Genomic DNA, 13452 nt, shown 5'->3' on the forward strand with positions numbered 1-13452 from the left:
AAAAAGAAAATTGTACATGTCAAATAAGAAACTGGTTATTTCAATATGAAATGACTATACTTTTAATTTATGTTAGCAATGGAAATACTATAGTACTTTTACAACTGAAGTGCCACTGGTAATTAAAATGTAGCCTTGTGAGGTACTGTGCAACTTCCCACTTTGTTGCATCATTTCATGGCAGTCAAATTTAAGAATGACACTCAGAGTGCAGACCTCTGCCAAGGCCAAACAGTCCCCTTATAAAACCACATTCAGTTTATTTTTTTAATTATTGGATCTGCACCAAAGTTCACACACTTAAAAAATATCAATCCCCTTAACATGCCATCCACATTTCCATCAAGATCCATGCATTATTTTGAGAAGTCACAATATCTGTTAAAGGAAAGTTGGGGGGGATCCTGGATTCACCCTCTAATCCAGATCTGAACCAAAATTGAATGGCTTCTTCCCTAACCCACACTGCATCCTTTCAACAAGTTTCATGGTGATCCATCCAATAGTTTTTATGTAATCTTGTTTTAGGTAAGATGAGAAAAAAATGTATTGATCCACACACTGGGGAAATTCAGTTGTTTACAGCAGCAGGCAAGTCAGACAATCCAACATAAAAGAACTGGGACAGAGGAAGTAATAAGTATTGTTATATGAGCCCAAACCCTTAGAAAACTAGTACGAGGCGTCTGCCAATGACCTTATTTCAGGCTGTGGACTCAGTGTGGATCACAGTGAGCTTTTAGCCCATGAGAGGCTTTGCTCGAGAATAGTTGTGCAGGAAAATGCTAATTTTAGAGCAATATTTTTCAAAAATTAAACATTGTGCAACAGAAATATATTGTTCTTGTGACACGGTCATAAGAAACATTATCTAACAATGCTCGTTATCAATACTAACCTTTATAAACCTTTTGAACCTAAACTGCCGCAGCACCTCCTCGCCGCAGAGGGCGCTGTGTGTCCACCTGGCGCCTCGGCAGCGGTGGAGAAGCGGAGTTGAAAGTTCGCAGCTGGTCGGCCGTGCTGTAGAGATCTCGAGACTTCAGAGAGAACTATGGATGAAGATCAGGATTTGGCTGCTGCGCTACAAGACAGCAAGGCCGCGTACGTGCTTAGTAATGTCGCTGAAGTGGTGGAACGGATTCTGACCTTCTTACCGACCAAATCTCTCCTCCGGATCGCAAGGTAACGGGAAATGTGACGTTAGCTAATGCTAATGGCAACGCTAATGGAAGTGAAACTATGTTTCCAGACACAAGGCGAGCAGATGGGAAGCTAACGAGTCAGTGGGTCTGCTCTTTGTGTATTTGAGGCGCTTTGTAGTGTTTTTTTATTGTGTATTCTTGACAGAAACACGAGCTGGATAACTTAAGTTAATCACGTTTTTGTTTGGCTAGCAGCTGAAGCTAAGTTCGTTCGTGGTTCTCCTCAGTGTGTGCAGGCTGTGGAGAAACTGTGCCCGCAGGGTGTTGAGGACCCAGCAGCATCTCACCTGGGTGTCCGCCTGTGGCCCGTCCGACACCGAGGTCCATGCCCTCTGCAGCATCCTGGCTCAGGAGGTGGAGGTAAATACACTGAATACTGAGAGAGGGCTGTAGCTCCAGAGAAGACAGTGTGTAGGGGACCTTGTTTAATATAATACATCCTGGTAGTAAGTATTGGATGAACCACTTAACCAAAATGATTATGCAAGAGAAACGTTTTAGCTTGAGCAGCATGTTTATATGATGTTTTACATAATTTGAATCAGTAGCGATTCAGACACAGTGATGCTAAATCAGGAGTAGGGTTGCAAAATTCCGGGAATATTCAAAGTTGGAAACTTTCCATGGGAATTAACGGGAATTAATGGGAATAAACTGGAAACTTTGGGGTAATTTATACTAACTGTATTTACCTTGTCATACACAGACATAAATATAAACATTTTTTTTTTGTCATAAGCAGACATGCATGCAAACATTTCTAATACAAATTTTAAAAATGACATTTTTGACTTAATCCATTTGTGAGTAGAACTCTACCGTCTCTATGTGGATCTCAGGATAGAACCCGGTCAGTGAAAACTTATCAAAACCTGCAGGAACGATGGACTTAAATATGAAAATCTGACCTCAGCAGTTTCCTCTCTGTGACAGTATGTTGGAGATGAGTATTGGTGGTTTCTGAATATATTTTTACTTTAGAGGAAATGGATGTAAAGTGCAAAGGGGAAGTAGTTTTACACATAAACGTCTGTTAATGGGAAGTAGTTCACAGGTGTTAAATGTCTCCTGTGGCTCAGCGGAGGAGAAAGCGATGTTGATGATGTCATCGACCATGATCAACCATGATCTTGGTTGTTTTAACCAAGATCATGCTGCAAGATCTAGAATTGCTAACGTTAGCCACTTGCCAGCAAGACAATTTTGTTCCTGTGGACTATAAATACAGTCACCTGTTTGCGTTGTCAATCAATAATGGCTACTGCGTGCTTTCTCGGACAAGAGGACTTCGGACTTTCATTTGATGCATTTGATCATTTCGGGTTGAGAGAAAAATAAAACAATCCATTAATTCTGTCAATTTGGTTTACAATAGCTAGCTACATCCTTTTCAAAGAAACACAGCGTGTGCTGCATTCCATACATCTTTAAAATAGAGTTTTGAATGACGTTTTTATTGCTCAGACTTTAATTTGCAGTAATTACTTTTATTTTTGATAAGTAGCCCAACTCGCGCTTTTTTGATGGACCCCAACAGCCGCGAGTAATCGAGGTGATGGTGTACTTTTGTGTGGACATACATACATCCTACTCTCACTGCTGTAAAAAGTTAGCCTACTGTATACAAATAAACTTGGTATTAAAATGAACATGGCTTCAGTGTAACAAGTAATCAATATGCTAGGTAATGACAAAGACGTTAAAAAACAACAGAAAGTCATAGGTTTACGTTTTTGGCAGACAATGTTCCCAACTAGCTGCATCCAGGTTCCAGCTGAGCTAGGCTTGCCTAGTCTTGTTTTCAACTACATTAAAGTTACCTGTTATAAGCCTAACATTTGCAAAAAAAGTGTCAAAATTTCCCAAATTCCCGAGCTTAACTTCCCATGGAAAGTTTCCGGAAAGTTTCCGGAAATTTACCGGAAATTTTCCGCCCCTTTGCAACCCTAATCAGGAGCTATCAATAACTCTGAACAACCCAATGTTGTTCATTGTTGGGGCCATGTTTTTTGTAGTCATGTTCAAAGATCACGCCTGTTCAGTTCGTTGACACCATTTTAACACATGTTTCTTGAATCTTCTTCTTCACAGAACGTATTTCTCCTGCCTAAAACCGTCTTAGCGATGGTAGACTGTGAGGCTTTTACTGGACAAGCTTATTGCTACAGACAGAGTAAAGGTTGGTATTTAACATAGTGCTGCAGTTCTTCATTGCTTTGTGTTCATTAAACAGAATATGTCCATTTTCAGCACATGTATTATACATTCTTTTTTTGAGTTGTGTCAGTAAGTGGTGCTACATACATTTTGTAAGATGGATTACTATTTTCATTGCTTTGTTACTTAATATTGCTTTGTAATTTAGTAACTAAATAGTTAAAAATGTCAAAAATAATTTAAATAAAGGCAGCATTTAGCTTCCATATAATAGATTTTTTTTTTTTTAAATACAAAATGTCAATAATTAGACCCCAGGATTCCTCTTTTCAGAGAAAAAATGTAAGTGCCTCATGATTTCCTGTGGTATTTCCAACAAATTCTGTTTCATGGATTTGAACACCATCACATCTGTGAATTAGAAAGGTTTGTATTTGCTTAAAAACTATATGGAAGCCATAGAGAAGCCATTTTTTTCAGGAGTATCATGTTAAATCAACCGTGGCCCCCTCACTTAAAACAAGGTGGAACATGACAAGTTCTCATTCAACATTTGCTTGTAGTTAAACTAGTACATACATAATAGTACAGAGTTATATTGGTTTTCGTATACATCTTCATGAATTTTTTATTTACTGTGTTTGTATTCAATGGAAATTTCTATTCAGAAAGAAAAGTAGATTTACTGTCTCATTGCTAACAAAAACGTTCTCAGCTGGTAAACATTTTTCAAAATTGACTACTCCAGAGATCTTTTTTAATTTCTGAAATATGTTTAATTTATGATTGAAATTATTGGAATATATGTTTCATTAACTTTTTTTTTCTCAATTACTCTGAAGCAAAAAAGAGTCGCCACAGTCCAGACACAGTCGAAGAACTGAACCTGCTCTTCCCCAAAGGCTGTGACATCATGGGCATTGCTACACCAGGAATAGTCTGTAAGTGTTCTCCTCTTATTCTGTCTCGCTCTTATTTTCATAGATAAAAAAATCTACTTCTAAATCCACATACAGGGAGTCATTGAACCCATTACTAACATAAAATGTTTCTTAAATGAGCTTCAGATTTTGTGATGGTACACGTATGTGATCCTATCCTGTTCAACTATTTAGAATCTCTAAAAATAATAAAAAAATAAGCCATGTGTTGAGCTCACCTAAGAGGAGTAGATCACCTTTCAGCAGCAAAGACTATGCATTAATCCCCCATGCTGCTGCTGCCTTGTTGGAAAGCCCCAGCAGTGGCTGGCACTTCCCTGCCGCTGCCTCTGATAGATTGCCTTGTCTGCCCGGTGCTGTGCTCCCCATTTCTCCATATAATCACAACCCTCAGGAGAAGCGACTCTCCATCAGCCATGTTCTCGTTCCTCAAGATGATGGCTTGTCAGGCTCCCGTCGTCTATCAGGTTTAATGGCAGCCGCGGCTGTTTGTGATAACACTCATTTTGTGATATTGCAGTTTAGGGTCAGCGCAGGGTCATCACGTAAATCTAATTCAATTGAATTAAACCTTTGATTGAATAGGATTGAACCTTTCCAAATAGCCTCGAGTACATCTAATCATTTATGCACAATGGGTGTGAGGCTGCACAGTATTAAAAAGATTATTTATGATTCACCTGCACATAGTATTTCTGCATAATCCTTTATGAATTCCATAACCTGAAACATGGTGGAGGATAAATTACGTTATAATATGCAGTGTTTGCTCATTTTAGGTTCATTTTCCATCAGTTTTTACCTCAGCACGATTGTAAACACTAGAAAGTGTGTGTGTGTGTGTGTGTGTGTGTGGTGAATGAGGCTCATTCATCATGTCATTTTAGGATCTTTTATATGTATGCAGTCACAAGCTGATGTTTTCTCATTTGCATGGCAGCTCATCCGCCTGCTAACTCAGAGACTGTTCACGAGTCCGTTTGATTGTGTGATGTTCATTAAGAATGGGGAAATTCCAAAGAAATCTCATCACTACACAAAACTTTAGTTGACTGGTGATTTGGTGTCCACTCTTTGAGCCGTAGCACTACTAATGGCCACTAGGTGCTGGTTCCCAGGTCTCCATGGTTTCCTTTTGCTTGTCCCTCACGAGCTCTGTCAAGATTTGTATTCACCTTTCCTCAGAATTTGATTTAGCTAGTTGAAAATGTTGTTTTTTAGGAAATATGAGTTGTTAATTACAGCTATGTCTGTTTCTCTGCAGTCTCCTATAAGTAATACTGTGTAACAAATGCTTGGATTAAGGTTCTTTCAAGTAATATGAACAGAAATACAATAGCCACTGGCCAAGTCCCTCCAAATTCTACAAATATCTTTTTGTAGCTAAACATCTCATGAAAACAGGTTTACCGCAACCGTGTGTTTATTCAGACGAAGCAAATATTATGTGTGCATGTCAGCTGTGTCTCTTTGGTCATAGATGAAGAAAAGGTCTTCAGCAGTCTTTGTTAAAAGGGAGATTTTTTTATCCCCGCAGTCTCCATGTGCTTGCTCCTTGTGAGAACTGTGTGGTTTCTGTATAATGTTGTAGGTTTTGACCTAACTATGTAAAGTTCTGTGAGATAATGTATGTTGAGCTTTGTTATACAAATAAAATGTAATTGAATTTGTTCCTTCACAACACACTTTGTTTCAGGGACTGTAAAAAAACAAACTGCTGAATGGTGCCTTATTGTCTCTGTGCAGTGACTCCCAGTGGCCCTAGCTCCAATCCTCCTCAGGAGCACCAGGAAGGGGAGGCGGGCTTTGCGATCATGTTGCCCAGCATGGAGGGTGTGCACATCAAGCCCTTTCACTTCTGTAAGAAGTCCATGTCTCCAAGTGCCCTGAAAGAAGCAGGTGGGTGAAGACTCATTGTAGACAGAGCTCAACTAAATCTTGTGAAGTCTGTCAGAACCTGTTTTTGTATCAGTGCTGTGTTTATTGTGCTTTCTCCAGGACTAGTTGAAAACCCAGATCTGCGTGTGGTACTGTTGTTTGTCTATGAGGCATATAAACCTGGAGGAGCACGCTTCCTCAGCCAGCTGCTAGAGCAGCTGTCCAAGAGCAAAGCTCTCATCGCTGGAGGCCTGGTGGAAAGTGTCTTCTCTCCTCTCAGACAATGGTGAGCTATACCTCTTCTACACCAATATTACAATGTATACACAGGTTTCTTTTAAAAAACGTAAACCTTGACTCCTTTCCCATCGCTAGTAGAGGAGCTTGCCTCTCTCTTTTCCTGGTGCGTCTTGCTTGACGTCACAAACGCACCGCTAGCTAAAGCGCTCTCTCACCTCACTGTCTTGCAAAATTAGCGCGTTTATCTGGCTATTTCATTTCTGTCTATGCTGATCAGAGCCAGAGGGGATTAAAAACCTGTGTTTACTGCAGTCATAACCCTGGAGTGAATCCCTATTGTAGACGAAAGCCAGATTTTTGTGCGCGTCTGTTGGTTTTTTGACCAACAAGTGGAAGTCTGAGAGGATACAGCCTCACTCCATTTTGAAGATTGATATTTGTATTTCACTGTCACTTACACCCTTCATCTCCTCAGTACAGTATGTCCTGATTGAATTAACAATGTCAGTGCTGCAGCTTAACTTTCATCAGCATTTCTACTGCTTACTCTTTGCAATGTTCACACTTTTCCTATCCCCCTCATTTCTTGTAGCTGTAGCCAGGGTGCGCACGGTGTGGTGGGTCTGGCGCTGAGTGGTCCTAAGGTGCAAGGAGCATCTGTCCTCTTGGAACAAGATATCAGCAATCCAAAGGAGGCTGAAGCCACAATCCGACGGTTAAAGGCGGCCAAAATTCCAGAGAGGAACACCCTGGGGTTCATGTTCGCCTGCGTGGGGAGAGGCCAGAGCTACTACAACAACCAGAACAACGTAGAGGCCGACGCATTTCACAAGGTGTTCCCCAACACCCCGCTCTTCGGCTTGTTTGGCAACGGAGAGATTGGCTGTGACCGAATCATCAAAGACGACTACACGCTGTGCGACACTGAAACGGACAGTCTGCAGCACGAGTACACTACAGTCATGACCCTGGTCCATCTAGGCTGACTGGTCCACCTGTAGAAACGGTGGTGAAGCAGGAAAAGAGATGACTCCTGTTTGCAACCGCATTGGGGAACAACAAACATTCTGTACAAAATGTTAGTCACATTACAAATCAAAATATCTCTGTCAGCGTGTCTGCTCATAAAGCAGGAAATTAACCCTTCGGCCATCAATGTATTGGCATCATTTGGTAAATGATGTCCCCTGTGTGTGAACACGGCTTTATATTAATATTGAGTGAGTCTCACAAATAGGACCCCAAGAAAGACAAACTGATCATCTATGTTTAAATTCAGCTGTGATATAGTACTCATGTAAAATATGTGTATATTTTTTCTCAAATTCGGCACACATTGATGGCATATCTTTCTCGCCCTCGGATATGAACCTCATGGTTTATTTGCTTTCCAAGTGAGTAAATGATACACACTCGAGTACCCCAAGCTATTATTATAGTTGTTGATTGAGCAAAGGCACTTTTTTATTCACGTGAGTATGAAAAGAGTGGTTCTTCTTTCACAGAATCAAGGTAATCTTGATTTGAATGCTCTTTCTCCTCCTTAAGGTTTTACTCTTAAGGTTTTTACACTTGTCTTACCAAGAATAAGGAAAACTTGTTAGCCTAAAAATGAATACTCTTACGCAAGATTTCTATCTACCATGGTTCAGGTGGGCACAGGGAATTCACTGTGACTTTTTTTAATCCACATGTCAAGTCATATCGCCCACTACCTACTTCCTGATGGCAGTGAGGCTTATTGGTCACTGACACAGTGCTGGTGCCTGATCTAGAATCGGTTCCACTCATTTACACTGAAGAATAGTCTGGTTTTGGTTGGAACTGCTCCCGTAGCAGTACCAGTAGCTGTGGGAGGAGCTACAGCTGGAAATTCTGAGCATTGAGAAGCTTTCAAAACCTTCAAATGCAAAATATAATTACTTAGTAGAGTAAATGTATGAAAAGTAAGCAAAGCATAAGTATCCTGTTGGCTGTGATTTCTTTCCAATGGAAATGACTCATACTTCCATTATGTAACATTCTCTTTCCTTTTTTGAGATTTGTTGGCAGCAAACCCACAACAGAGTGGTGCATTACTGCCACCAGCTGGTATGGAGTGTGGACTACATAACATTCTGTTGTCAGACCTATCAAAATGTGGACTGGTTTGCAAAATGATTCGGTTCTGAACTGGCCCCGTCTTCCCAGTCTCTGCAGCTCAACAGGGAATAAGAACATTTATTCACTGTGTGAGTGACACTGACTGACAGAAACTCTCAGTTTCACCTCAAACAAGTCACAGCTCTTCTTCCATTTCTTAAGGAGACAGTTGAAGGAGGTTGGAAATTGAAGAACTGTTTAAGGTCATTGGAGATTAAGTAATTAGTGTCTTGCTTTGCTAAAGTCAAACGGTAACGTTTTTTTCTGTAATAGTGATATTATGGGGTGAGACAGATCCTTTCATCCAATAAAATACTTGTCACGGTTAAATCCATGTAAAGCTGCAACTTTAATGTCTAGATTTCTTTCTGGATGACCCCGTCACTGATTGATGTCTTGCTTTTTCCTCTTAGAAGTAAGTCCTGGTGACAATAAGGTGCAATTTCCAGTTCATTTATGTTTTTGCCCAGTAGTTGCTGTTAATGTTGGAAATAACTGTTGTAATAGTAATATCTGTAAAAAGCTGCAACACTGATTGTTGCGAGAATGGTTGTTTTTTTTGTTGTTTTCAAGAACTGCCCAATACTTAACTTTTTAAGAAAAAAATTTGGAGCATCTTCCTTCTTTGTATCATAATGTACACATCTGCCACTAGAGTGTCTGAAGAGGAACTGATAATATGTTTTGAGTTTATGGCAAATTGAACTGAATGCCTGTTTCTGTGTTGATGCACTTTTCTACATGTGCCAAATCATATCTGTTCTCATTTTCCTCCATAATAAAATGACAAAATTCAGTAAGTGGACATGTGCTTGTTTTCCTTTGTTTATTCCTGTGTCCCCCCTCCACTCTTTGAAACCATCTCAGCAGCATCTTTTAACCCAGGCACCTCCTGAGTCCACTCGGCGTCATGCACATCCCTCCTCGGTTGTAACTACAGGCCTCCTGCACTTTTACTCACATCACCGCTTTTTCTCCTTTTATTTTTACGCACAGCCCTGAAATGTTGAGCCTCAGCCTATAACATCTCCTGCAGCCCACGTCCAGGCGTGTTCGCATGAAGCCAGAGACGCTGGCGATTGATTGATGTGCGCTTTAACCATCGACTGGCTAATCCCTGTGAATGACAAACGGTTAAGCCAATTGCTGCGAAGGCAATTTATATTCCCATAGTATCTTTATTTTGGGAAACCATAAAAAAAAAAAACCTCACTCAAGACACGGAGAGGGACGACCTACCAGGCGCAAAGCTGATAAAACCATCCGGGGCGATTATCCCCCGTAAATTGGGCCTCGATTGAGAAGTGGGGGGGAACTACGCACACTCACACGCACGTCCACGCTGCGATTTTTTTTTAGACTTGGTTATGTCGTGACCGGAGCGACGCAAAAAAAAAAAAATGTCACAGGATTCCTTGGCTACTGTCAGTCTCCGGCTCCTGATGGCGTTTGGCTGAGGATCGCTGCTCTTGTTCGCCCAGCTGCTGCTGTGGGAGCCCGGGGGACGGAAGAGAGGAGAAGCCGCGGCTCCAGCACCGTGGACAGCTCCTCCTCGCAGGGTTCCCCGCTGCGCTCGCCGGGGATACCCCCCCTCTCCACCGAGGAGCAGCGGAGGAGACCCGGGGTCTGGAGCCTTCAGGAGGGGAGGAGGGGGAGTCGTCCTTCGATCGCTCTCATATCACTTAAAAAACCCCAACATGATCTCGCCGAGTGACGATGCTTCTTCTTGCACTTGAGCTCCAGCCCCTCATCGCGTTTCCACTGAAGCCCAGGCAGCAGCAGCAGAAGAAGAAGCAGCAGCAGCGGTGGTGGTGCTCGACCAATGCAAGAGAGCTGAGGAGAGCTGCTGCAGCCTACACACACTGTGAGTCTGCTGCTGAGCTGCTTCACTCACTCACATCACCACCAACACCACTACCACCACCGAGGGAGACATCACTACCAGCCAGGGGAGGCACAGTAACCCGCCAACAATGTAAATCTCACACAGGTAGGTCATCTGCTTCCAATTTATAACATGTACAGCGAGCAGCTCTCACACCATACTATCACCTTAGTTTCTATCATGGTAGCAAAGAAAAGCAGTGCAGCTTTATCATAACTGCTATTATTGCTATGGAGAGAGATGTAGCCAGCTTCCTCCCATGTGCTAAATGTACCCAACTATGTGGATAAGAGGGATGTAATTTTTAAAAAGTTATGTTTGAATTTCCAGCTGTCTTTTGGTGTCTATTTGGGGGACTGAAAGTGTACACTTTGCCACTTTAATATTGTATTTAATTTATCAACATCATGTTTCGTTTTCATTTGAGTTAAACGTATAAAAGCCTATGTAGCTGTAAGGTTGAGGTGTCTCTATGTCTAATACCCATCTCTGTCAAATATCACTGTAAAGATGCACCCAAGGACAAACCCTTTACAAGTATCCTTATTGTCAGTCACCTGAGAACAGATAGGCTACGATGATGATGAGTGTGTGGTCCAAACTATTTCAATGCATATTTTTCTTTACAAAATCATCCTGAAAATCGTATTTACATCAGCAGGTGTAGAATAAACTCGCGCTGAAAAAATAAAATTCTTTACCAACTGTAAACAATTTCTTTATGTGGTAACAATTAGATTTTGTTTTTTTCAAATTAAAGTTTCCCATTGTGTGAATATAACTTAAATATAAGTTCAACAAACCTTTTTAGTTAGTTTGTTACCAAATGGAGTAATTTTCTTTTTAAGTTGGTCCAACTATTTTCTTATTTCACTGAGCAGAACAACCTCAGTTTAAGAGGTTTCTATACACACAGTTCCTAAATTATGATTACACATTAACTATCATTGTATGTCGTAATTACAATGTTACTGACACAGTGACTAAAACTTTATTTTACCCTCTGATATAAATCAGGTTGGCAAAGTAATTTTGAACACATGATTTTACAGTCTCTGAATTACCCAACCTGACTCAACACCTTCAAGGATTGGATGTCCCAAAGTTAAGATATCAATGTTTTTCAAGTCAACATCTCAAATACTTCAAGTTCAGTTAGAACCATGAACCACTCATTATGGAGGTATCAGATATAGTGATAGTTATACTATATTGATCAGTTATAAAGCTAAGCAATTCCCAATAATGTTTCATATCCCATAGTCTCATCATTGCAAAGAAGCTGCTCTTCGTGCACTAGAAAAAGAAAGAAGTTCCTATTCTTCTAAGATATGGCTTGATGACCTTACACACACACTCCATTTAGAAAGAATTCGGTTTCTCTGGTTCATTAACACAAGTGAACTGATGGCAGGAAAGTGGTGTTTGTTTGAGGGGTTGTCTTCTATGTTTTTTTTCTTTTATTATTAATCAATCATTCAAGTTGTATTTGTATAAAACATTCACAAATCTAAATTTGCTTCATATGGCTCATATTATTTCACGTTTTCTAGTTTTCTTATTATTGCTAATTCCTGTATTTTGTTATTGTTACTCTGAAATCAAAATGATCATGTTGAAAGCTAATTACTTACATGTGTGTGTGCATATGATTATACATACAGGCATATGTATGTATATTTTTGTCAACAACCTCCAATTGAAACAAGTTTTTAATGCCAGGTTGATTCAAACTGCATCAGTTGCTAGGTGTTCCCAATAATCTTGCAGTCGTTCATACCTGTACCTCCATATTAAATATTGCTGCTGTAGAAGTTTTCACATGTTAATAAGCATGTTCCTTACAGGTTCAACATGAAAGCAGCGTCCATCAGGTGAAGAGGTGAAACTGCAGCGCTCAAACAGGCAGAACCAAGTGGAAACCTTGTGATAACCACCACGTCGCTCATTTCTCCATCACCCAACGTCATGGCTAATGCTGAGTAAGTACAGTCCACATAGTGTGCTCGCCACTGATCCTTTCTCCTCCTCTTCCTCGTCTTCTCCTCCTCTTCATACTCCAAACCACGTACAGGAAAAACAAGTCTAACCAATGAAAATATTCTGTCAAGTGTCAGAAATGCAGAGGGAAAATAATGCAAGAGCTTCACAATGTCTGTGGGACGTGAAGCCTATTATTATGGATTATACTCATTTTCCCAGCATGCCTTTGCCTTTCTCATCTTCTGATCTCATTTCTCTTAAGTCGGTCACCTTTCTTTCACCGTATCCAAATGTCTGCTTCTCCGTTTCTACAACAATGACCTTTATTCAGTCAGCTGCTGCTACAGTTGAGGTGTCTCTGACCCTCGTCCCTCTGAATGCTAAACGCACTGAGGCGCACACTGAGACACAGATTCATGCAAACACACTTGCACAAAGCCCCGACTACAGAGCGTCCATTCTGCAGCCGTAAACACAGGTCGCTATGTTAGCCCTTGCTGTGGTGTATTGATTATTAACCATTACAACTTAACACCTTCTCCCTCTCCACCTCCAGTTTTCTCCCAGCTTTCCATTTTTAATCTGCTCCCTCCATGTGAGAACAGCTGATGTATCACTAAGGGAACGTGCTGTAGCCTGTGTGTGTGTTTGTGTGTGTATGTGTGTGTGTGAAGAAGGTGAGGGAGAACACTGTAAATCATTATCCTCAGTCCACACGTGATTCTGCTGGCGTATAGCATGACCCTCTAATTTGTCTCGTCATAACTGGGTGCATTTATTCTCTTGACCCAGATGAATAGCCCCGAATCATTGCTGCGTTTGTGCTTTTATGAGAGAACCAGTTCCGCTCCTCAGCAGTGACGCCACATCATCCAGTGTCTGAGGGGAAATGCTTTGTAAAAACACATGATATATACGTGCATCACTCAACCATGCCTTCCTAAATCATTTTTCTTATGAGGCATCGTTTCAAGACTGAACAGGATCTCCATGACGTGCATTAGAGCTGCTGTGTTTTATA

General features: G+C 40.9%; 2 protein-coding genes across 3 annotated transcripts in view; both read left to right on the forward strand.

Annotated features, from left to right (window-relative positions):
• Nucleotides 1–975: 975 nt before the first annotated feature.
• fbxo22 (F-box protein 22) lies at nt 976–9359 on the forward strand. The gene is made up of 7 exons (XM_035160904.2): nt 976–1185; nt 1433–1565; nt 3297–3384; nt 4205–4303; nt 6050–6202; nt 6302–6467; nt 7014–9359. Exons 1-7 carry the CDS (start codon nt 1055–1057, stop codon nt 7405–7407), a joined length of 1164 nt encoding a protein of 387 aa, XP_035016795.1. The 5' UTR covers nt 976–1054; the 3' UTR covers nt 7408–9359.
• A 280-nt stretch (nt 9360–9639) lies between these two features.
• The window catches only part of LOC118109274 (transmembrane protein 266), a 42410-nt gene continuing 38597 nt past the window's right edge, over nt 9640–13452 (forward strand). The window contains exons 1-2 of one of the 2 annotated variants that reach the window (XM_047341419.1): nt 9640–10553; nt 12296–12430. In XM_047341419.1, the coding sequence (XP_047197375.1) occupies nt 12417–12430 (14 nt within the window). In that variant the 5' untranslated portion in view covers nt 9640–10553; nt 12296–12416. The remainder of the gene's footprint in view (nt 10554–12295; nt 12431–13452) is intronic. The other variant, XM_035156470.2, reaches the window with a different exon arrangement.

This window comes from Hippoglossus stenolepis, chromosome 1, assembly GCF_022539355.2.
Source record: "Hippoglossus stenolepis isolate QCI-W04-F060 chromosome 1, HSTE1.2, whole genome shotgun sequence".
In the NCBI taxonomy this organism is placed as follows: Eukaryota; Metazoa; Chordata; class Actinopteri; order Pleuronectiformes; family Pleuronectidae; genus Hippoglossus; species Hippoglossus stenolepis.

Coding starts and splice junctions, on each gene's coding strand:
- fbxo22 (XM_035160904.2), top strand. CDS start 1,055: ATGGATGAAGATCAGGATTTGGCTGCTGCGCTACAAGACAGCAAGGCC. Junction 1,186..1,432: donor TCTCTCCTCCGGATCGCAAG/GTAACGGGAAAT, acceptor GGTTCTCCTCAG/TGTGTGCAGGCTGTGGAGAA. Junction 3,385..4,204: donor TTGCTACAGACAGAGTAAAG/GTTGGTATTTAA, acceptor ATTACTCTGAAG/CAAAAAAGAGTCGCCACAGT.